This window comes from Oncorhynchus gorbuscha, linkage group LG03 (assembly GCF_021184085.1).
Source record: "Oncorhynchus gorbuscha isolate QuinsamMale2020 ecotype Even-year linkage group LG03, OgorEven_v1.0, whole genome shotgun sequence".
Classification (NCBI taxonomy): Eukaryota; Metazoa; Chordata; class Actinopteri; order Salmoniformes; family Salmonidae; genus Oncorhynchus; species Oncorhynchus gorbuscha.
This window is the reverse complement of record NC_060175.1, coordinates 79,997,911-80,022,863: the sequence shown is the minus strand read 5'-3', so window position 1 is coordinate 80,022,863 and position 24,953 is coordinate 79,997,911. Positions and strand designations below refer to the sequence as shown.

The following is a 24,953-nucleotide window of genomic DNA, read 5'->3' as shown; positions in this document are numbered from 1 at the left end:
AGCATTGAAGGTCCCCAAGAACACAGTGGCCTCCATCATTCTTAAATGGAATAAGTTTGGAACCACCAAGACTCTTCCTAGAGCTGGCAGCCCGGGAAAACTGAGCAATCAGGGGAGAAGGGCCTTGGTCAGGGAGGTGACCAAGAATCCGTTGGCCACTCTGACAGACGCCTCACAAGTCTTCAACTTGCAGTTTCATTAAATAGCACCCGCAAAACACAAGTCTCAAAAGTCAACAGTGAAGTGGTGACTCTGGGATGCTGGCATTCTAGTTAAAAAGGTTAAATACTTGTTTTTAATCTAACGATGACCTATTGTTGCTCTCTATTGCTAGAGAAGATGGAGAGGAACTTAGCATGTGAACTTACTCTTATGTGCACCTTGGTGAATATATAGGTAAAATTCCAAATTATTTTGAAGAACAATACAGTATTTGCTTTGATTTAATTAAAGATATTTAATGATAATTCACAATAGACTAGCTTGGGAATAGGACACACAGCATTCTACAAGTAACAGAATGTCCTAACCATGAAAGGAACAATACAGTGTTTAGTATAACCAGAAAAATGTCAACAAACTTTTAAAAGACTAAATATCATGAATTAATTGAAATTAAATCCATTAATTGAAAATTTCCCAATGTTTTCTGATTTTTGGGGGAATTGAATTTAATTCATATACTGATTTGTTAGTTAAAGCATGTGAACACTATACAAACCATTTTCAAAACCTTATGCATATTCATCTTACAGGTCATGTGATTGCATTTGAACAGTATTTGAGTTCAAATTCAGAAGGCCTTTGGTGCTTGGCTGGCCTAGGTTGTTTTCACCTTCTCGGTCCTACAACTGTGACACAGGACCTTCTTGGCATTGTGTCATTATTGATGGCCATTGTGAATGATACACGAGGCAGAATTTGAAATGGTTCCACCCCACTTTCTTGCAGAAAGCAAGAATTTCCCCTGGCTGGAAATGAATTGTTACGCACTATGGTTTACCACACTGTATTTTTAGAAGTGTGTTTCATTTGCACAGCAGCATGTACCAGCTGGAGAGAGTTGACGACAAATAGAAGTAGAACGTACATACAGTGTCTATGGTTAACCCTTGATACTCCTAGACTGTACAGATGAAAGATCTATATGGTTTCAGAAACCTCCGGAACCAGAACCTAAAAATAGAAAACAATCAAATATTGACACATATGCTATGATTTGTTTCACACAGACTTTTACACAACATCTAGGTATTTGCTAACACTAACTTTTGGACTGGTTTCTGCTTAAAGCCCCTCACATTTGCTGATGACCTTTTTTTAAAGGATGACTGTTCTTTTGTGTGTATCAGGGGTTGGCATAAGTGTTATGTTCAATTACATTACACACAACCAATCAAACATTTATTTTGGGGTGCAATTAGGGTTGAAGATGTCAAAAGTTGGATATGAATTGAATCTGACCCACTGGAATGATGAATAAGGATGTAACTTACCCTGGGTCCATGATGAGTTGAATGGTTGGATGCCTCCAGAAGGACCTGTCAGTGTCAATGAACAGAATATTCAGTTACATTTATTGTCTTGGAGTTACAGTGGTGATGTTAGTACTGTTACCAACATAGACAATATCATGATATCTAAACTTCATGTCATTAAACAGTCATCTTACCAGCGCAGGTAACTCCTGCATCTTCATAGTGGACACAGTTATGGTTCCCCAGTCCACTGTGGGGACACTGCAGCAAAGAGTCTTCAGAGCCAGAACAAGCCAGGTCATCCAGAGAGATGGAGTCACTTCCTTCTCCAAACTCTGCAGATCTAAAGGCCTCTTGAGCTTCTCCACAGCCCAACTCTCTGCACACCACCTGGGCATCCCTCAGATCCCACCAATCATCACACACTGTACCCCACTGGCCAAAGTGGAACACCTCCACTCTACCAGAGCAGTTGTTGGTGCCGTTGACCAGACGCACTCTGGAAGTGCTATCTGTAAAATACAAGAAAAGCTGTGAAGATTAACAGATACTGGGATTGTTGTTGAGTTGAAAACTTTGTAGATGGAATATGAAGAGAATACATTACCGTAGGTCCATGTGGAGCTTTGCTCGATGTTCTCTGTAGGACCTGTAAAAAAGATACAGTACCTGTCTGAACTCCATTTAATACGTTTTCTGATTTATTCAAATAAAAACGTTTTTTTAAATGTTTTAATTTTACCCCATTTTTCTCCCCAATTTCATGTTGTAGTAATTATTATCTTGTCTCATCGCTACAACTCTCATCACTACAACTCCTGTACGGGCTCGGGAGAGACGAAGGTCGAAAGCCATGCATCCTCCAAAACACAACCCCACCAAGCCGCACTGCTTCTTTAACACAGCACGCATGTAACGATCAATTACGAGGTGTACATATGTTTCATGAATTTTGCATGGGTATTGCAAGGAACAAATACAGGCCCTCTATGCACATATTGATAAACAAGATCCAAAATTGGCAGTGGGATTTATGTCCATGAGAAATTGTTTTGTTTATATGAATTCAAATCAAATCAAGTGAAATTGAATTTTTTTTCAAGTGCCGAATGAATTTGGGGGCGAGCTCGGTCCTCCTTTTCCTGTTGTCCACAATCATCTTATTTGTCTTGATCATGTTGAGGGAGAGGTTGTTGTCCTTGCACCACACGGTCAAGTCTCTGACCTCTCTATAGGCTGTCTCATCGTTGTCGATGACCAGGCCTACCACTCTTGCGTCATCAGCAAACCTAATGATGGTGTTGGAGTCGTGCCTGGCCGTGCAGTCATGAGTGAATAGGGAGTACAGGAGGGGACTGAGCACACACCCCTGAGTTGCTCCCGTGTTGAGGATCAGCGTGGCGGATGTGTTGTTACCGACCCTTACCACCTGGGGGCGACCCGTCAAGAAGTCCAGGATCCAGTTGCAGAGGGAGGTGTTTAGTCCCAGGGTATTTAGCTTAGTAATGAACTTTGAGGGCACTATGGTGTTGAACGCTGAGCTGTAGTCAATGAATAGCATTCCCACATAGGTGTTCCTTTTGTGCAGGTGGGACAGGGCAGTGTGGAGTGCAGTAGAGATGTTCTCATCTGTGGATCTGTTGGTGCGGTATGCAAATTGGAGTGGGTCTAGGGTTTCTGAGATATTGGTGTTGATGTGAACCATGAGCAGCCTTTCAAAGCATTTCATGGCTACAGACGTGAGTGCTATGGGTCGGTAGTCGTTTAGGCAGGTTACCTTAGTGTTGGGCACAGGGACTATGGTGGTCTGCTTGAAACATGTTGGTATTACAGACTCAGACAGGGAGAGGTTGAAAATGTCAGTGAAGACACTTTCCAGTTGGTCAGCGCATGCTCGGAGTACATGTCCTGGTAATCCATCTGGCCCAGCGGCCTTGTGAATGTTGACCTGTTTAAAGGTCTTACTCACATCGGCTGCAGAGAGCGTGGTCACACAGTCGTCCGGAACAGCTGATGTTCTCATGCATGTTTCAGTGTTACTTGCCTCGAAGTGAGCTAGAAGTTATTTAGCTCGTCTGGAAGGCTCGCGTCACTGGGCAGCTCTCGGCTGTGCTTCCCTTTGTAGCCTGTAATAGTTTGTAAGCCCTGCCACATCTGACGAGTGTCAGAGCCAGTGTAGTACGATTCAATGTTATTCCTGTATTGACGCTTTGCCTGTTTGATGGTTCTCGTAGGGCATAGCAGGATTTATTATAAGTCTCTAGGTTAGTCCTGCTCCTTGAAAGCGGAAGCTCTACCCTTTAGCTCAGTGAAAATGTTGCCTGTAACCCATGGCTTCTGGTTGGGGTATGTACGTACAGTCACTGTGGGGATGACGTCCTCGATGCACTTATTGATTAAGCTAGTGCCTGATGTGGTGTACTCCTCAATGCCATCAGAAGAATCCCAGAACATATTCCAGCCTGTGCTAGCAAAACAGTCCTGACCGAGTCACTGGTGCGTCCTGCTTTAATTTTGCTTGTAAGCAGGAATCAGGAGGATAGAGTTATGATCAGATTTGCCAAATGGAGGGAGAGCTTTGTACGCGTCTCTGTGTGCGGAGTAAAGGTGGTCTATAATTGTTTTCCCTCTGGCTGCACATTTAACATGTTGATAGAAATTAGGTAAAACTGTTTAATGTTTCCCTGCATTAAAGTCCCCGGCCACTAGGAGTGCCGGCTCTGGATGAGCATTTTCCTGTTTGCTTACGGCGGAATACAGCTCACTGAGTGCGGTTTTAGTGCCAGCATCAGTCTGTGGTGGTATGTAGACAGCTACCAAAAATACAGATGAAAACTCTCTAGGTAGATAGTGTGGTCTACAGCTTATCATGAGATATTCCACCTCATGTGAGCAAAACCTTGAGACTTCCTTAGATATTGTGCACCAGCTGTTGTTTACATAAATTCATAGGCTCCTGCCCCGTGTCTTACCAGAGGCTGCTGTTCTGTTCTGCCGATAGAGTTTATAACCTGCCAGCTGTATGTTTTTAATATCGTCGTTCAGCCATGACTGGGTGAAACACAAGATAATACCGTTTTTAATGTCCTGTTGGTAGGATATACATGCTTTCAGTTCATCCCATTTATTTTCCAGCGATTGAACGTTAGCTAGCAGAACAGAAGGCAAGGGCAGATTAGCCACTCGTTGCCTGATCCTCACAAGATATCCCAATCTCTTTTTGCAAAACCTACGTTTCCTTTTCCATCAAATCACGGGGATCTGGGCCTGGTTGGGCGTCCGTAGTATATCCCTCGCGTCCGACTCATTGAAGAAGAACGTCTCGTCCAACTTGAGGTGAGTAATCCCAGTTCTGATTTCCAGAAGCTCTTTTCGGTCATAAGAGACGGGAGCAGCAACACTATGTACAAAATAAGTTACGAACAACGCGAAAAGACAAACAAAATAGCATGGTTGGTTAAGAGCCGATAAGATGGCAGCCCTACCCTCTGGCGCCATCTTCCTTTAGAGTTAACAGTGTAAATGTGACGCACACAATTAATCACAAACTGATTTTGGTGTACAATAAGTTTTGATGACTCACATAAATTGGAAATAAATTGAATGTGACCCACTAGAATATTGAATAAGAGTTTAACATACCCTGGGTCCATGATGCGGTAAATGGCTGTATACATTTTACATTGGTTTTGCATAAATCATAGTTCTATAAAGGCAAAGGCAAAAGACGGCAACCTTGCCTGGTTCCTCTGCTCTGAAGGAATAATTTTGATAGGACATCATTCGTGAATATGGCATTTGTTTTTTCATGAATGGTTTTGATCCAGTTAATAAAGTAAGACCCCATATTAGATTGATCCGATATTGCAAAAAGAAGATGAGAAGGTCCACACTGAGTTAAATGGCTGGATATCTCCAGAAGGACCTGTCATATAATTAGGTTTTTCATCTATTTTGGTGTTACAGTGACACTAGTACTGTTAATAACTTATACAATATCATGATGTCTGAACTTCATTCCACCAAACATGTATCTTATCAGTGTAGGTCTTCATAGTGGGAACAGTTTTGGATCCCCAGTCCAATGTGGGGACACTGCAGCAAAGAGTCTTCAGAGCCAGAACAGGCATCCATCTGATCCCAGTCATCATCACACACTGTACCACATTTGCCAGAGTGGAACACCTTCACTCTAGCAGAGTACCGGTAGTTGTTGGGGCTGTTGACTATACGCACTTCAAAGATGCCATCTTCATGGTAAAGGTAACACATATATTTACTTGTCTTTGACTATGTTTACATGCACACAATACTAAGATTAATATAATAGTTTGATTAAAATGTTAAGATGCTTTGCAAGAATGATCACCCTTACAATCTGGTTTATATAGACACATCTGATAATCCGGCTACCTGACGGGACTTGGAAAATGCAGAAATCGCCAATCAAAATAACTGTTCCATCACAGTGACCATATTATTTTTGGGAAGCCTATTTGATCTGAGTTTGGACATATAAACTATTTCTAAGATGCATACTTTCATATTTTCCGAACTTACTTTACTCGTGCCAAAGAGCGAATCTGGCGCTGCTCGTGATAGCACATGCACAGATTAAATAACCTGCAGGTACCCTGACAACCCTGTTTTCCCCAACCTTTCTTACCTGCACAGACGACTCCTGCATCCTCATTATGGTCACAGTTGTGTACCCCTGGTTCACTTCCGATGCAGTCTTGTAATGATTTCTCTGTGCCCTCACACGATACATCATCCAGAGTGATGGGTCCTGAGCCCTGACCAAAACAGGCTCTACCTGGGGCTTCCTGGGCCATCCCACAGCTCAGTGCTTGACACACCACCTGGGCATCCTTCAGATCCCAGTCATCATCACACACTGTACCCCACTGGCCAGAGTGGAACACCTCCACTCTACCAGAGCAGTTGTTGGAGCCACCGGCCAAGCGAATTGAAGGTCCAGCTTTGATAGGTAAATAATGTGTTTTAATGTTAACAAATTGATGCATCAGGCTGTGGAGATTATTGTGTAGTGTGCAGACAAATTAATGTACTCACTCTGGTGTGATCCTGCAATCCATAGGGAGGAACATGAAAAACAAAGAGTTGTTGCATATACTGTATGTTACCTTGAAACGCGTTATTAATAAATAAAGCTAACTGTGCCTTAAATGAGCTGAAATTTGTAGTAGCTGTTTAAATAAAACTCAAACGAAGATTACAGTTTTGCCCATAAACTACTTTCAGGGTCAGGAACCATCTAACAGAACTTCCCCTTTAATCTCACCTGAGCAGACCACACTCGCATCCTCAGGATGCATGCAGTTATGCTGACCTATCGCCTCAGAGGGGCAGTCAAAGAGAGTGCCTTCTGTGCCAACACAGGCTATGTTGTCCAGCAGAATGGGAATGCCAACTCCCATACCAAACCAGGCCTGTCCGGGGGCATCCATAGCCCACCCACAGCTGAGCTGTCTGCAGACCACGTCAGCGTCGCTCACGTCCCAGTCATCATCACACACCGTACCCCACTGCCCCGCATAATACACTTCCACCCTCCCTGAACACTGATCAGGACCATCCACCAGCCGGATCAACGGGCCATCATCTGGGACCACTGGAGAGAAGAGTACATTATTTTAGGTAGTCTCAAGGCTTGGTTCCTCAGTGCAGTATATGTTTGCTTTGTGAGGACCATTCATATTGTCAATTTGAAGTTTTATGGAATTTATCTGACTGTTTCTATTTGGGTCCTCTTGTTCTTGAATTGAATGTGAGGAAAATATTAAATAATGAAAAGGTGCGTGAGATATTGTGAAAAACAGGTATTCAATTCTCCTTAATTAATCTCAACATTAACTATTTTATTCAATTGAGCTTACTGCATTTGTAGGCTTAGACTTACCCATCATGCAAGTTACACTGGCATCTTCATCATGGCCACAGTTATGGTTTCCTATCCCTCCTGAGTTGCATTCCAGTAAAGATCCCTCACTTCCCATGCATGCCACATCGTCCAATAGGATTGAGCCACTCCCCTCACCAAAGTAAGCCTGGTGAGGAGCCTCTGTGGCTGGTCCACAGCTCAGCTCCCTACATACAACTTGGGCATCTAGGAAACCCCAATTATCATCACAGACTGTCCCCCAACTCCCATCATGGTAGACCTCCACCCTTCCAGAGCAGTGATTGGGACCATCAACTATGCGCACTGTCAAGCCAGCTGTTAAAAGGAAGGGAAAGTGAGAAACACATTACGGCCATTAACGTTTTGTTTTTCAAATACGTATTATGACTTGTTCTGCAACTGAAACATAAAGTAAGGAATACTTTTTTTTTACTCACAATGGGAGTCTGAAGGGGATTGACCTGATAGATAGATAGAGAGAGAGAGAGAGAGAGAGAGAGAGAGAGAGAGAGAGAGAGAGAGAGAGAGAGAGAGAGAGAGAGAGAGAGAGAGAGAGAAAGAGAGGGGGGAGACAGCAAAAGAGAGAAATGGTAGCATTAAACAAGCCCCTAGTTAAAGTTGGTAGCTTAGATGCAGCTTTATAGCAAATTCAACCACACTTATAGCAAATTCAACCACTCACCTGACTGACCCTCACATATCACTCCTGCATCCTCAAAGTGTCCACAGTTGTGTGACCCCAGTCCATCTGAGCTGCAGTTAAGCAGTGACTCTTCATTCCCAGAACATTCCACATCATCTAGCCAGATCTCCCCCTTACCCCCGCCAAAGTGGGCCTGGTCCAGGGCCTTCTGGGCTGCCCCACAACCCAGTGCTCTACACACTACCTTGGCATCCAGCAGGTCCCAGTTGTCATCACACACTGTACCCCACTGGCCTGCATAGTACACCTCCACCCTGCCAGAGCAGTTGTATGGGCCATCCACTAAACGTACTCCTCCAGCACTGACTGAGGCAAATAGAAATGAATTGTTTCGTTAAGTCCCACGTTAAGGGCTCTATTCAATCTGTATCGCTGAAGCATTACAGATTGTGCACTAGAAATGTAAAGATAATTTCCGATTCAGCCGACATATGCAGCGTTTACAGTAAATGCAGTCTCAGCTAATGCGGAAACATTACCTTTAAATTTTAATCACGCTGTAATGCTGAACTACCGCAATACGGATTGAATAGAGCCCTATTTAGACACTTTGAGTATTTATATGATAGTCACACAAAGAGGTACTTTAACTACAGTGTATGACTGACATCATGTAATTAAAAGTATTTATGGAGATTAAACTTGCCAACAAACTCAATAACAGAACTTATTAGAAGTCTATGGTCTCAGTGCTTCATTATTATACTTACGTCTGTCTAGAACTCGAGATGCTCCTTCATTGGAGCAAACAACTACATGAGAGGAACATAATGATAAAACATACAATAAGTTAAAGATGTTATATTTTATAGCCTTGTCAAAGGTTATGTGTGTGTGAGAGTTGAGTTTCAGTCCTTATTTACTATTAGTTAACAGATTCATTGGAAAACAAATTAGACCAGGATATTAGTAGTCATATACTTCACAGTGCTGTTTCTGAACTTTCGCAAATCAATATGGCATTTATACAACCAAAATGTTAGTGAGCAGAGTCACCATTGTGGATTTACTCAATAATATTAAATAAATAATGATTTGCAGAGAACCTTGCACAAAACTACTATATGAAATCCTAGAGCCCTGTGTAGTACACAAAATATGAATTGTGTTTTAAGTATTTTGTAAAACACACTACTTGTTAACATGGGACAAACATTTTCATATATAGTTAACATAAATATTAATGTATGGTATTGTTAAAATACAATTTGCTCACCTGCAATCACAAATGCTAGGTACCACTTGCACTTGGGTGTAAGATTCATGATCAAAGTTGAGAATGTCATGTATGAGCCTTTTTATAGCCATGTTTTGTTACCTTTTGTTGTGTGTCACCTGATTTCCTCAAAGAGGAAAACCGATATCTAACAAAAGGTGGCATTTATGTATCACTGAATACATATTATATAACACCAGTGAAGAGTACTATTTGAAAAGAAACCACATAAAGGTATCTTTTCAGGGAATAAGAGTAACGCACCATTTATCAAAACAGAATACAAGCTTTCTGTGCTGGTTGCTTTATTGATTTTAGGCTCTGATTAAAGGAGAGCTCAACAATGAGGGGACAGATTTTAACAGCTAAATGAAAGTTGTCGGGTTATTTAATAGCACGTGAGAATATCAGGCATGGGCTGACACCAGCGCCGACAGAATTATTGTTCTGTGGTAAACTCTCCATATAAATTGATGTAATAATGTGATGTATGCCCCTCTCGTATTCAAAATGTTAAACTTAGACAACATTAATTTAGCTCATTACAAACTCCAAGGAAATAGTAATTTCAGTGTGATGCATCAGTATATCAATGAGTTAAACCTATAGGACACTTTCTATTCACTAAGGACTAAATCTTAAATTGGGATACAGGCACATGCATTATGTAAATGGAGAGACTAAAGCAGGAACAATGTGAGTGGATTTGGCCTAGAAGACATGACCACAATACTATAAATCCCCTTTAGAGGTCATACAACTGCTAATGCTCTTACTATTGGTTTTCAAACAATATTTAGGCCTAATTATAATGCATGAATATGCTTGTAAATCTCATATCTTGCACTTTTAAAGAGCATTGTCTTTGGGTTATGAGAGGCTCAATCAGTGTGAATGAATTTAGCATAATCCCCTCTGCATAATCTGTTTTTGAAGCAGGCATTGAATTTCAGAACACATGCTTCAGAAGATGCACCCGTCTCTCTCTCTCGCTCTGCTTTAGCACAGACCACGTCGGAAATGTAGGTCAAAGTTCATTTGTACTTTTCTTGCGGTGTGATAAATTGCAGCGTATATGTTTGTTGTAGTAGTCTCTGAAACCCCTAGACAAGCAGAAAGAAATGTATTCACCCACGGAGAAGTGAAGAAACAGCCTGGCATTTATTTTCCATCGCCTTGGAAATATTCAAACAATTTTTAAGAAGTGCTCTCATACCCAAATGGGTTCTTTGGGGCCATTTACAGGGTACTCATCATATCTTCAGACTCAAGGTAAATTGTGACGTAGAAACAACGTTGATTGAACATGTTTTTGCTCAGTGGGATGTTTTTTTCCCAAAATGTTATGTCTTATCGTCCATTGAATGATAATGGAAAAGGACAAGTAATTAACATTTGGAAAATTAATAGATTTGGTAGATTTTTTTCTCCATTATTTTGACCTCCCACATTACAATCTGAAGAAGTGTTAACTCTAACTTGTCTAGTTAAATAAAGGTTCAATTAAAAAAAACAATAACAAAGCCTATTAGCTAGAAAGGTAACCACAAACTAGGGCTGAGACATTATGGAATTTAGGGTAACGATTAACATTAACTGTCATGCAAATGGTCACATTTATTATCATAATTGTACTTTTTGTTGATGTTTTTGTTGTTGTTGCTTGCAATGCATCATAAAATGGACGGCTCTCCCTTCAGCAAAATATATTTTACCAAAACCCTCCATGAACACTTGAAAAAGTAGCCTCCAATTAACCTAAATAATAATTAAAACAAAGTGGATAGCAGAGAACATGAGTTCCCTTTACACTCATTTCTTGGACAGACCAGAGCCTTATTTATGCAGTTTTAGAAACTTTTATTTGTCCTGTAAGCGTTACATGGCAACAGGAATTTTGTGCACAGGGCAGCGGGCCACAAGGTTGTGGGTTCGCAGACTACTGTGGACAGGAGTTGGAGTGGAAATACCTCCTTTATAGTAAAAGTATTGCATTCATCTATCATCGTATTTGCAGGTTTTAGAAAAAGTAGCCTTTTATAGCTATAAAAATAGCCATCTTCGCTCTCTCCTTCTCAAACTGAACAGAACATAGGCTATAGGCTAGTCTGCGCGCAAGATTGGACATGACCAAATCAACGTCAACAAAAATCAGAAGAAGCTTTTGACTCTGCTCCTCAACTGATAAGGTAGGCATACACAGCACACCCATTGTTTAGGCAGCACACAAAAGAGCAGGCTGGGGCTCAGGGTTGGAATATCCATTACAGTGTGTAATGCAGCCTAGTTCTTTACTTTATTTTTTATTTCACCTTTTTTTTAACCAGGTAGACCAGTTGAGAACAGGTTTTCATTTACAACTGCGCCATGTCCAAGATAGAGCAAAGCAGTGTGACAAAAACAACACAGAGTTACACATGGGATAAACAATTGTACAGTCAATAACACTATAGGAAAAATCTGTACAAGCTGTACAGCTGCAGCGATCAGTAAGCTGCACTGACAACTGACGCTTAAAGTTAGTGAAGGAGATAGAAGTCTCCAACTTCAGTGATTTTTTCAATTCGTTCCAGTCATTGGCAGCAAAGAACTGGAAAGAAAGGCGGCCAAATTAGGTGTTGGCTTTGGGGATAACCAGTGAAATATACCTGCTGGAGTGCGTGCTACGGGTGGGCATTGCTATGGTGACCAGTGAGCTGAGATAAGGCGGCGCTTTACCTAGCAGAGACTTATAGATGACCTGGAGCCAGTGGGTTTGGTGACAAACATGTTGCGAGGACCAGCCAATGAGAGATAGACTGCATCCAATTTGCTGAGTAGAGTGTTGGAGGCTATTTTGATGTAAATGACATCACCAAAGTCAAGGATCGATAGGATAGTCAGTTTTACGAGGGTATGTTTGGCAGCATGTGTGAAGGTTGTATTTACACCAACCCAGAAGCTATCTTAGAAATATAACTTTGCTCTGTGCTTCTCTGTGCATGCACTTCGTAGCAATGGATTATTTTATTGAGACCACACTAAATAGCATATAGACGGACACTTGATATTGCACGTGTAACGGATGTGAAACGGCTAGCTTAGTTAGCGGTGCGTGCTAAATAGCGTTTCAATCGGTGACATCACTTGTTCTGAGACCTTGAAGTAGTAGTTCCCCTTGCTCTGCAAGGGCCGTGGCTTTTGTGGAGCGATGGTAACGATGCTTCGTGGGTGACTGTTGTTGATGTGTGCAGAGGGTCCCTGGTTCACGCCCGGGTTTGGGCGAGGGGACGGTCTAAAGTTATACTGTTACATTGATGCTGTTGACCCGGATCACTGGTTGCTGCGGAAAAAGGAGGAGGTCAAGAGGGGGGTGAGTGTAACGGATGTGAAATGGCTAGCTTAGTTAGCAGTGCGCGCTAAATAGCGTTTCAATCGGTGACGTCACTTGCTCTGAGACCTTGAAGTAGTAGTTCCCCTTGCTCTGCAAGGGCCGCGGCTTTTGTGGAGCGATGGGTAACGATGCTGCGTGGGTGACAGTTGTTGATGTGTGCAGAGGAGCCCGGGTATGGGCGAGGGGGCGGTCTAAAATTATACTGTTACACACGCCCAGCCGAGAATCATAGATGACCGGCGGCATCAGGCATACATCGATATATAGCCTAATAAGAAATGAATTATAAAACACTGAGAAATATAGAAACGTAATCAATTACAAATTACATGGCTCTCCCCTGGACTAGATTAAAATATATATATACTAAACCCTCCCCTTGACCAAAATTGGAAAAAAATTACCCTCCCCATTTTCCTCCAGGTAATCATTCTGTAAATGTCGATCCTTCCCTTAGCAATGGGTTGGGAAAAATGAATGTCCAAGTCAAAAAACCTTACGAGCAGCCAGTGTAAAAAACTAAGTTTTGTTAAACACTTTTTTGTTACTACATGATTCCATATGTGTTATTTCATAGTTGATGTCATCACTATTATTCTACAACGTAGAAAATAGTAAAAAATAAAGAAAAACCCTTGAATGAGTAGGTGTGTCCAAACTTTTGACTGGTACTGTATATAAGTCTTTCTGACAGAATATTATAAGGTGAAATAACGTTTTTGGTTTTTGTGTGACAGAATTACACTATTCAAAAAAACACTTTTCATAGAATGCCCCATGTGTAAGCTACATTCTATTTTTGTAAAATGTTGTCAAAATACTGCAACAAACTACTAACACACACACTTTTGGATTCAGGAAAAGTTGAAAGTGATATCAACAAGTGTTATCAAAATGTTCTGATTTTCTGTAAATGAGTAACAGAAAGGACCTGTACATAAGATCCTCAAGCTTAATCAGTAGCATGAATTTACTTGAACCGAGAATTGTTTCAATAGCACATTTTGCTTTCAGTGAACTCCCAGTTTCAGAAATGTAATTTCCTCTAGAATCTTCACATTTGTCGAACACATTGCTCTTGCCTCCCTCTTATTACACTGAATGAGATCATATCTATGCACAGTGCATATCATCACACAAACGTCCATTATCTAGTCAAAACTTGTTTGACCATGTCCATTGTGGCTCTCACAAAGGTTGGTGTCGGGTAAAGGGAGGGACCCAACTTTGGTTCAAGTGTACAACATGACTACAACTACTGCTATTCGAATGCTACTCGTTTTTTAATCTAAGCATGAATTATTATCAATAATGTCCTCACCTACCCACATATCTGCCTAGCCAGCTTCATATCCTCTGCTGACGGCAAGTCTTGGAGTTGCAGTAACTCAACTCTTTATCATTGGCAGTCTGAAAATATGCAACCAATACACACACAAACTATGTTATACTTGGTTAGATACAGGTAATTGACAAAATAAGGGAAACACTTGAGTAAATGAGGGATACAAAGTATGAAAGCAGGTGCTTCCACACAGGTGTGGTTCCTGAGTCAATTAAGCAATTAACATCCCATCATGCTTAGGGTCATGTATAAAACTGCTGAGGAGGCCATTATTTTGGCTACCATGGTTAAGCCGCCATAGGATGACAATGCCGTCATCCACAGGGCACGAGTGGTCACTGAATGGTTTGATGAGCATGAAAATGATTTAAATCAGACGCCGTACCGGTCTCAGTCACCAGATCTCACCCACAATTTAACACTTATGGGAGATTCTAGAGTGGCGCAAGAGACATTGTTTTTCCACCACCATCAACAAAACACCAAATGATGGAATTTATCATGGAAGAATGGTGTCGCATCCCTACCATAGAGTTCCAGACACTTGTAGAATCTATGCCAAGGTGCACTGAAGCTGTTCTGGCTTGTGGTGGCCCAACGCCCTTATTAAGACACTTGATGTTGGTGTTTCCTTTATTTTGGAAGGTAACTGTATGTTTTAGACTATAGTCACATGAATTAATGCCGGTGTGTGTGGTGAGACGGGGTGGAAAGCAGTGGTCAATGAAAACACTTTAAAATACCGAAAGCAACCGTATTTGTTACGTTCTTTTTCCTCTACAGACAAACCATGATAGTCACTGTAGCAGCCCCACCCTGCTTCCCTCCATGTCCTGCTCTCCTCCTTCTGACCTGTCTCCTGTGGGTGTTCCCAGCTCAGAGCCAGGCTGGCAATATCCTGGTGTACCCTGTGGACGGCAGCCATTGGCTCAACATGGACATCCTCCTGCGAGAGCTGGACCTGCGGGTCACACTTTAACAGTGGTCCGCTCATCCACCAGCTGGTACATCCCTGAACACGCCCGCCACTACTCCTCCATCACATTGCCCGTGCCCAGGGCCAGCAGACTGGAAGACCCACAGTATATGGTATCCTTCCTGAAGAGGAGCCCAGAGATATGGACACGAGAGCGCTCCATTTTGTCCTTCGTCAAGCTAAAGAAATAAAACATTAATTTGCTGGAGGCGGCCCATCGCTGCAGTGCTGAAATGGCCCGCTTAGCAATGGAGGACAAACAGTTAATGGAGAAGCTGAAGGCAGCCAATTTTGATTTAATATTGAAAGATCCTGGAGTTGTATTGGGGAGTTACATGGGTCTTCCTATTGTGCTCAATGTTCGTTGGATCACCAATGCAGAGGGACACTTTGCGATTGCACCTTCGCCCCTTTCTTACATACCAACTATTGGGTCACTCGTCATAAATAAAATTAGTTTTGTCAACAAACTGAAAAACTTCTTGCATTATGGGATCTCTCTTTATATTGATTATGGCATAACAAGACCTCTATACCAGGGTCTGATCAACGAATTCATCGATCCAAACACCAATATCTATTCTCTCATTCAGGGGGCTGACCTATGGCTGAGAGTGGACGTTGTGTTCGAGTTTCCAAGCCCTACCATGTCCAGTGTGGTCTACATGGGATCTTCCAGTGTAAGCCCTCTAAGCCTTTGCCTGCGGAGTTAGAGGCATTTGTGCAGAGCTCGGGGGAACATGGGGTCGTGGTCATGTCTTTGGGGAGTCTGCTGGGTAGCCTCCTCCCGGAGATATCAGAGATAATTGCAGCTGCCTTCGCCCGACTGCCTCAGAAGGTGGTGTGGAGTCATACAGGAGAGAAGCCCTCTACTCTAGGCAACAACACACTGCTGGTGAACTGGCTGCCTCAGAACGACCTACTTGGCCATCCAAAAACAAGAGCCTTTGTGACACACGGGGGCACCAATGGGATCTATAAAGCCATCTACCATGGGGTTCCCATGTTAGGCCTTCCTCTCATCTTTGACCAGTTTGACAACATGCTTCGTCTAAAGGCCAGGGGTGTAGCTAAGATTCTCGAGGTGACGGACCTAGAGGTGGAACCTAGGCCCTGGACAAGAGTAAGCCCTACAGAGAGAATATGCGCAGGATGTCAAAGCTCCACCGGGATACACCTCTCAAACCAATGGACAACGCCATCTTCTGGCTAGAATTGGCTATGAGGTACAAGGGTGCAGCACACTTGGGCACCGAGTCCTACAAGATGCCCTGGTATGCTTACCATAATGGGGGTGTACTGGTACTTCTCCTGACTGTTGTTGTCTCTGTCCTGCTACTAACTCTAATGACTTGCAGGGTTCTTGGTAGGGCTCTTTGCCGAAAGAAAAATGAAAAACTGCAGAACTGAAGAATTCCAGTTTTACATACTACAGTATATACAACTACGCAACTACTATATTCTACTACAACACAAATAGGCATGAAACATTGTCAAAATAACAAATGTTTTCATTAGACTAGAGATGGTTTCAGTCATCCTCAATCATTCTATTTCTTGGAATAAAATAAAAACAGTAGTTAAGCAAATGTCAAATCAATGCAATCTGCTCAAAATGTCACATTGTTTACACAACATTTTTATTGACTTTTAAACAACTTATTTTTTTATTTGTGCAGACAAATGTACCAGCCACACATCAATGTAAATATTCACGTAAAACCACAATCTCTTTTTTGGTCAGCACAAATAAAATAATTACAAAATAACAACATACAGCAAATATGGGCAAACAATGTGATGCATTTCTTGCTTTTATGTCCAAGATTTCTGATTGGGGATTTGACTATGTTTGTGTGCTAGAGGGGAATATTTAGAACAGAGAAAAAATAAAGTGCTCCTTCCCATCTTCTGTATGGTATGTATTGACAATGTCTCTCCAATTTATGACCAGTTCCATTTGCTTGCACTACACAAGAAAAATGCATTTTAAAAAGTTGCAAAGAATATAGCCTATTGAATTATCTACAGAAGGTTACAGAAGTTGTCTCATGTTTCTGGGGATCATAACTAGACATGCAATCTATTAAGGCTTAAAAACAATTAACATAGAACCTATATAATAGATACCAATTTGCAACTTTGTGTTATATTCCATTAGGGAAACATGAACAGCTGTATTGCATCGTAATACTTGCTTTAATGTGTGGTATGGCAAACTCCTCAATAACGTCAGTTGGCTGAGGGGACTCTTTAAAAAAAATCTATCTATAGATAATTGGGTAAGAATTCCTTTTAAATGTATTTTTGTCATCGAAAAGCAAGAAAATGTAAAAAGTAGCAGTAAAACTTAAATAAAAGATGGCACATTGCAAAACAATGTGAATTTAATTTCTGGTCTTCTTACTCAAAACAGAACCTGGCAGAACCTTTTATGTACCAAGATTAGATTTTAGTACCAAATATGACTAGCTCTTTTATTTAATACATGGAAAGGTAAAGGGAAATGTCACTGATCATTTTAACAAGAGTTAAAAGCAAGAGTGAATTTTGAAAGCAGTTGGCAAAATCCTTTAATCTTCCATAAAAGTTCCTTGATCCAGGAAAAATCTAAGACTAAGTAGCAGCGCTAAAATGCTAATCTTGTCGGCTATAACATTAATTTACCAACACAAATTAAAACATATTAGGGGGAATACAAATATAACAGATACTGGACTCTGATGAACTATATTACATTTTCATGTGGAATCGTATAGATATTGAACAACCGTTTAAAGTAACTGATGTACACATTATACACTGTTAGAGGCAGACAACTGCTGTAGACTACAGATGCAGTCAAATATATTCGCACTCTTGCATTTCACAATAGAGCGCAATGGAGTAGAATCTTCAGTTTGTTCTTTTCAAAACTGATTGAATGGCATTTTTTTTTACCCCATAGGCACCTGCAACTTACAACAGGTAAGTAAAATTATGCAGTAAATGAGAATCATGCCTCCAACCAAATTAGACTATATTAATTAGTCCAGGCCATTTTTTACTTTGAAGGGAAAAATCTGAAAAAATATGTTTTTGTTCTTCATGCCCATGTGCTGTTGTAAATCAAACAAATACACTTGTAAAATCCAAAATATTTTTTAATTTCAAATTATTTTAGAATAAATAGTGAATCAAGCAAGGGTGCCAATATATTTGACCACATCTGTATATGAGACTGAAGACATTCTTACAATGCAAACAAGTATGAAGTGAACCACTTTCCAACACATCACTGCTCTTAACCTTGCTGCATCTATGAAAGCCAACCTCACAACCTATAAAAAATGTTGCCTAGAAAACACCCTCATATGTCAAAGGTATAGCCAACTGTATTAAATATTTTATCAGATGGCAGTCTGATCAATGTTAATCATCTGTGGATCTGACTCTGCCTGTACGTTCATCACACACGATATCTCAGACAGCACTGGGCCGATTTTGACTAAACTTACTGATTGGTCCAAGGCGGTAAAACATGTTTAAAGTTGTCTTGTTTCCTAAAGCAAGTATCAGAGGCTCCTAACTTGGATAGCACTACACCATGCTACATTGTGTCAGATTGATTGTAGGATAATGAACTGTGGACAAAGATGTATTGAAAATGTGGTCCAAAATAATCACCAACTTCTCTGGTCTTGTACATTTCAATGAAACACAATATACCTAATTATACCGTTGTAGTAAAATGTATGATATTGATGAACTCAATCAAACAAAATGGTGCTCCCAGTGTACTTCCCCAAATAAATGGTTGAAAGTACTAAGTGTGTAGAGCCTTCTCTTTACATGAAATTACAATTAAAATGCAAAAACAAGGGGGGAACTTTGTATGTTGGTTGTAACTCAAATATAATAAAACTATAATAAAACAATTGTTAAAGTTGTTTTAAAAACCCCAGGTGCTTTTGTTTTTGTTTTGGAAACAGAGCGGCGGTGCATTGTGGTACCCACTCTGCTGTTCTATCGTGCTTGCAATGATGTGAGACGATGTCAGAGGGGAAAAAACAGTGTTGTTTGAAGTACAGTCTTTGTTGTTGTAATATTGCAAACAGACGTGGCAGTTTCACCACTAAAGAGTCCAGCTTTAATTAATGCGTCTTTCTGATTAAATTCTAATATTGACAAGCAAATCAAGAAATAGAAGTCTGAGCCATGGGTGAATACACATATTCAAAACGGACATTTGTATTTGAGATGAGGGTAGATACAGTATTTGGGGTCAAAATTATTTCAAAATGACTTGGCGTTTTTTTAATACTTATTACTGCATTCTGTTGTTGAATTTTGTATGGCAATTTTCAAGCACATCTGAAACCACTCAGTACACTTAATCTTTTCAATCCTTTTGAACCAAATCATCAAGAATGACCCACACAAGAATTGTTCATTGGACAACATACCAAAAATATTTTTCAATGATTTACTACCAAATAATTATAATGATGGCATGTCCCTGGCTTACAATGATTTTGTCTCTGTCTGGCAGTAAACAAAATGCTAAATGTCCCAATAGGGACTTGTTTATAGCCATGTGTAGTAATAGTCTACTAGGGGCCATTTCAAGAACACTTTATGGCAAAGAGCTGTGTGATACCAAAAGAAAATGTTAAATCAGATTTTATAGTCAATTCACAAGTTACAATATAAAATATTAGCATTGTCCTTCCAGCAGAAAAAAACTAAACCTTCAACATTCAAAACACTTATCTTATGTCTGTGTTCCATACATCTAACTCAACTTACTCTTGCTCACTTTAATTTCACATTCCCTTCATAGATGAAAGGGCAGGGCACCCAGCATTCTTCCTCATACTTCTTCAAGAATCAGAACGTACTTTATACTTTCCTTGCTTCTGTCCTCGCCGTTAAGTTATCTTATTTGGGACATGGGTGCCCCTCTGCTAAAAGAAGCAGACATGCGCTTCTAAGAGGATGGAGTCCCTCTGCTCCCTTCGGGTGTGGCAGCAGCCCCGGCCCCACCTCCAGTGACCAGGTTCCGGAGCAGCTTGCGGCGGCCGGCCTGATAGTCCTCCTCATCCACATTGACCAGCAGTTTGATGGCCTCATGGCCCACTGCCTGTTTGAGTGAGTCTGTGATGAAGACGCCCTTCAGGGCCTCCAGCAGGGAGCCGTTGATATAATCCCGCCAGAAAGCATCTAGGTATGTGAGCTCCGAGAACTTGATGTCACAGATGATGGAGCCCAGGTCCCGGGACTTGAGAATAGTGTTTGCCTGGTTGAACCTCTCAAACTGCCTCTCCAGAGCCTCCTGCTTGTTGGAGAAGACGTTTCCCTGAAGCGCTGATTCGTGCTGGCAGTACTCAGCGCGCACTCGTAGGCGGATGTCTGCAGGGGTGTGGGGTGAATAGGGAAGAGCAAGTGGAATGGTTATAGAGAGGAAGTGTGTGTTGTCTAATGCCATGGAAACAATACAGTCAAGGAATGACTTAATTCAGCAACTGTATAGTTTGGTCACAGATAGCCAACTCTTTTGTAATTCCTTGTCATGAAAGAACTGTCAAAAAGTAAATACACACATGCAACCTCTGAAGGCATAAAGTTACTAAACAAAACAGTTTCTTTTGAATTCCCTTACCACAGGTTTGCTTCTCCCTGCAGTCTCCTGTGGTGTGGGCCCTCTTCCTTTTGCGGTTCGGTAATGGGGGGCCTGGCTTGGTGCGGGGGGGGCCCACCTGGGGCCCCGATGGAGAACAGCATATTACTGGTTGGGGGCCTGTTAGTGGAGTAGGGAAAAAAATGCTAAGATATTTAGAGATGTATTAATTTCACTATTTCCACCAACTTTATTACTTCCCCCACACACACACATACTGTATGTAGATGTATACATGCAAAGTCACATTCACCTGTCCTCCTGTGGGGTGTAGCCTCCCTGCTCTCTCCTCCTCTGGGGGACACATAACGCACTGACGTCTCTTCCAGGTACTTATCCACTGGGTCTGGGCACACTGAAAAGCAAAGCACAGCAACGCTTTTGGTTAGTGACTTAATGTTTACATTTAATGTAAATAGTCTATTATTAACTAAGAAAACACTAAAAGTGTGTTTTCAAGAAGTTGGCGAAAAGTGGTAAAAAATGTTTGGCATAACATTTGAGACTGACAACATAACATTTTGGGGATTGGCAACCTACGTTTTCTGCCTTGACGCCAATAGATTTAGTTTGCTTTTTCATTTTCAATAGAATTTTAGTGGGCCTGAAAAAGGCAAAGGTTGAGAAGGAAACCACCACTCACCGGTCTGTCTCTTCCTAAGTGTGACGTAGGGCAGCAGGTCGTGCCGTGTGATGATGCGGAGCAGCTGCAGGACGTGTCTGAAGTTGGTCTCATCACAGCGCCCCTGGCGCTCCAGAGCTAGCAAGAAGTCCCGGCCGCTCCTGATGCCTCCGCGCTCATACTCGTCGATGACGTCCACGAACAGGAAGGAGAGCACTCGCACGTCACGGTGTGTAAGCTGGGCTCCCACTATGTCAAACATTCGGTGCAGCGAGTACAAGCCGTAAGCGTTGTCTACGGCCTCCTCGGGCCAGGGTTCGAAGCGTCCCGACGAGGGCCTCCTGGAAATGGCAGAGTTAGTGCAGGAGGCCGAGGCGCCCCTGTTCACTGCCACTCCGCTGGAGGTCCCCACTGATGAGGACCCCACACCACCCATCAGACCTCTGTGGGGGGGCAAGGTGCCCCGCAGCACTACTCTGAGTAGAGTCCAGCTGGTTTGGGTGAATGTGAGGCCTACCGTGGTGAGCTGAAGAGTTCTGGGGGACAAGGAGGGGAGGGTTGACGTTTGCATTGGGGAGGGGATGCTGCTGTGAGGTCATCACTTTGTTAGGGGTGGAAGATGACAACGGGGATGCAGAAATCCCAACAACTTCTGTGTTGTCTGAATACTTAAACTGCTTTCCTATAATAAAAAAAAGAGGGACAAAACACTTCACACCTGGCAAAACAGTAAAAAAACGGAACTGAAAGAGCATAAATGCAAACAAAGGAATTAATTTTAACATGAAATTAGGGTGATTATCTAAACTCATGTTTCAGCATCTAGATAGGTAGCTACGCTCTCTCTATTGTGTAGCTTAACTAGTAACGTTAATGTTAAGGTCTACCATGCCTATAGCTAGCAAGCCAACCAAACTGAAAGTTACTAATGTAATGATAACAGCTAGCTTCTAGGCCAAATCATCTTGCACGGTGTATCCCTTTAAAATAAGAATTACACACTTATTTGAGCAAGGGAAACAAATATACACAACATGTCTGTCAGTCATGATATCAGTGACGTAACTCTCTCACGAAGTTTACTAAACATCAACATGGAAAATAGGCAATGATGACTGGCTTTCTAGGCTAGCTCAATGCACCAAGCCAACAACCACGTAGCTACAGTAGATAGTTAGCCCACTCAGACAGGCAGAGGTCCAGGCTAGCTATATACAATAGCATAGCCAGTATATATATATATATATCATATTTGACATTAGTAGCTAACGTTAATCACAGTCAGGAAGCTAGGTAGGTCATTGTTGTTAACAACAAACATCTAACGTTACAGTAAGTACAGTAGCTACTAGCTAGTTAAGTTAGCTACATGACATTGTTCAATTTCGCTAATCCTAAATGACTAGCTAACGATAGCTAGATAAACCACCCAGATAACTGGATAACCACCAAGCTACAAGCAGCTTGTTATTGTGGAAACGTAGCTAGTTAGCTAATTAGGAGCTCGTATGTAGCTAGCTAACAAACTAACATCGTTACGTCAACTCGTTTCAATTTAAATTGACGAACGATAGCTAGCTTGCTAAACGTTATTTAGTTACACAAAACAACAAAAACGTGCCCACAATAAATTAAACGACACCATCGGTAACTAGCTAAGATTCGTTTTTTTAAAACCACTTAGCCACTTTTTTTTTTAAAGCCACTGGTTTTCGTATGCTAGCTAGTTGGCTAACTTTAGCAATGTAGATAACTAGTGCTAACAATGTTTACCTTAGCTACGTTACCTTAAGTTAATAGCGTTAGCTACCTTGATTCAAAATAAATCAACTTGAAAGACCGTACCTACTTACTTAACGTTCTTGGTGGAATGCTAAGCTCCTTCAAGATCAGAAAACACAATTATGATGGATAATGTCACACTCTTTCCAGAGGCTACAATTAGCATGCCCATTGTCCTTTCTCAACTAAAATGAAAGAATATCCGGTACACAGTATGATTCACATCCAGGTTATTAATTCAGGCCCTGTTATAATACTTGTAAACTAGACAGTCTTTGCTTGGTAAGTGCATCCTTCCTCTCTCTCTTGAACTAATCTTTAATCTAAACATGAAATGGATCATTTGTTTATGACAAGAAAAACATAAACAGGAGTATGTTTTTGGGTTATGATAGGTGATATGCAGCTCATAACAGAGGCATTTACAAATTAGGCTTCAAGATGGGTAGCCTATAACATCAGGACCTCGTCCTGATCGCACCTATCCTATCAATTTAATTCAATATAGCCTACACAGTATTAACAGTATATATGATGTGGATTTTAAACTTTGTTTATACAGGTACAGGTAAGTAAATTAAGAAACAATTAATGTTTACAATGACAACTTGTCCGTCCAAACAAGAACCTATTTGAAAAAGAAAGTAACAGGCTGATGTAGAGAGAGCGTGAGCCGTATTTGGGCTGGATCCATGGATTCTGCGGTGCAGAGACGAGAGCTGTACTCCCTGCGCCACGAAAGCTTTAGGCCTAGAGGCGGAGGCAGAGCCTCTTTCCATTCACACCAAGCCCCAAATGGCAACAATTCCTTACAAAGGCCCTCCCACAGCTACCACCAATGTAGCCTAATATGCACAAAGTATTCATAAAATAAATATATTTGAGAAGCTAATTTTAATTTTATGTTGTTGTTTTTTTCCAGAAGATTCCCAGAAGAACCAAGGATAAGGAGTGTGAAGACGGGACAGATGTTTTCCAAGACATTGTGGTAAATATAATATATTTAATAAACTGTGATCTATTTTACTAAATGTGCTAAATGTTGCCAATGTATCGGCGCAATATGAAATAATTTGGCCTTTTGAGTTGTGGATGATTTTGTTATGACATGTGTGGTATTTGGATGAGGTGTCCTACAGGGCAACTGTAGTGTGTGTTAAGAAGTAAAGCTTCCAGTGTGGATTCACTCCTTAATCAGTAGCCTGCGTCTATATTATTTTAAATTAACCACAAGTAAAGTATAGTGCCCAGAAAGTCCTTGATATGCATTTCTAACTTTGGTCCTGGCAGTTCCAGCCAAGCAGTTACACACACGATTCAATCTCCAGGACTGGAGATTTTTATTTGTTATTTTTATTTATCCTTTATTTAACTGATGGAGACTCCAGTTCTACTGTATATGTATGTTTCAACTTACCTGGTTGCACACAGCTTCTACATATCGTACAAAGGTAAAGTGTTCACAGTTGAGTGAGAATAGTCGGTATGGGAATAATAAATGTTCATCAGAGCATCAAGCCTCTGACTTATCTTTTCCTGTGATGAGGGCTGGTGACCTCCCAAGAAGGAGGTCACCACACACAGGAAATCCTGCTTGCAGGCCATGGCGGATGGTACTCATCAGCCACCCCTCATCTAGGATCAAAGCAGTTTGGGAATAAAGATGCACTTGAGGGTCATAAAATAGTAATTACATAAAAATAGTTGTACATTTGTTCCCTCAAGACTTTATGGGTATCATTAACTCTAAATATCAATATAAGAACTCTGTAACACACCAATCTTGTATTACCCTGTTTTCACATTCATGCCTCACCTGTCACTGCAAAATGGATTATGTGTCCATCTTCATCATATACACCCAAATGTGAGT

The 24,953-nt window shown here is 41.3% G+C and overlaps 2 protein-coding genes and 1 pseudogene across 3 annotated transcripts; 1 reads left to right on the top strand and 2 right to left on the bottom strand.

Moving 5' to 3' along the window:
* Positions 1 to 223: 223 nt before the first annotated feature.
* LOC124022125 (deleted in malignant brain tumors 1 protein-like) lies at positions 224 to 9,372 on the bottom strand. Its single transcript, XM_046337175.1, has 12 exons — positions 9,324 to 9,372; positions 8,818 to 8,859; positions 8,087 to 8,413; positions 7,842 to 7,865; positions 7,402 to 7,719; positions 6,784 to 7,113; positions 6,555 to 6,566; positions 6,145 to 6,459; positions 2,086 to 2,127; positions 1,673 to 1,990; positions 1,497 to 1,541; positions 224 to 1,176 (listed from the first exon to the last, which is right to left on the bottom strand). Exons 1-12 carry the CDS (start codon positions 9,370 to 9,372, stop codon positions 1,154 to 1,156), a joined length of 1,845 nt encoding a protein of 614 aa, XP_046193131.1. The 3' UTR covers positions 224 to 1,153.
* A 5,464-nt stretch (positions 9,373 to 14,836) lies between these two features.
* LOC124031989 lies at positions 14,837 to 16,670 on the top strand (annotated as a pseudogene).
* Positions 16,671 to 17,574: 904 nt separating this feature from the next.
* Positions 17,575 to 23,296, bottom strand: dedd (death effector domain containing). Of its 2 annotated transcripts, none has more exons than XM_046343889.1 (5): positions 23,152 to 23,296; positions 21,320 to 21,834; positions 20,930 to 21,031; positions 20,659 to 20,796; positions 17,575 to 20,408 (listed from the first exon to the last, which is right to left on the bottom strand). In XM_046343889.1, exons 2-5 carry the CDS (start codon positions 21,732 to 21,734, stop codon positions 19,987 to 19,989), a joined length of 1,077 nt encoding a protein of 358 aa, XP_046199845.1. In that variant the 5' UTR covers positions 21,735 to 21,834; positions 23,152 to 23,296; the 3' UTR covers positions 17,575 to 19,986. The 2 variants fall into 2 exon arrangements, with proteins under 2 accessions (XP_046199845.1, XP_046199846.1); XM_046343890.1 differs by having other exon boundaries at positions 23,144 to 23,255.
* Positions 23,297 to 24,953: the final 1,657 nt, after the last annotated feature.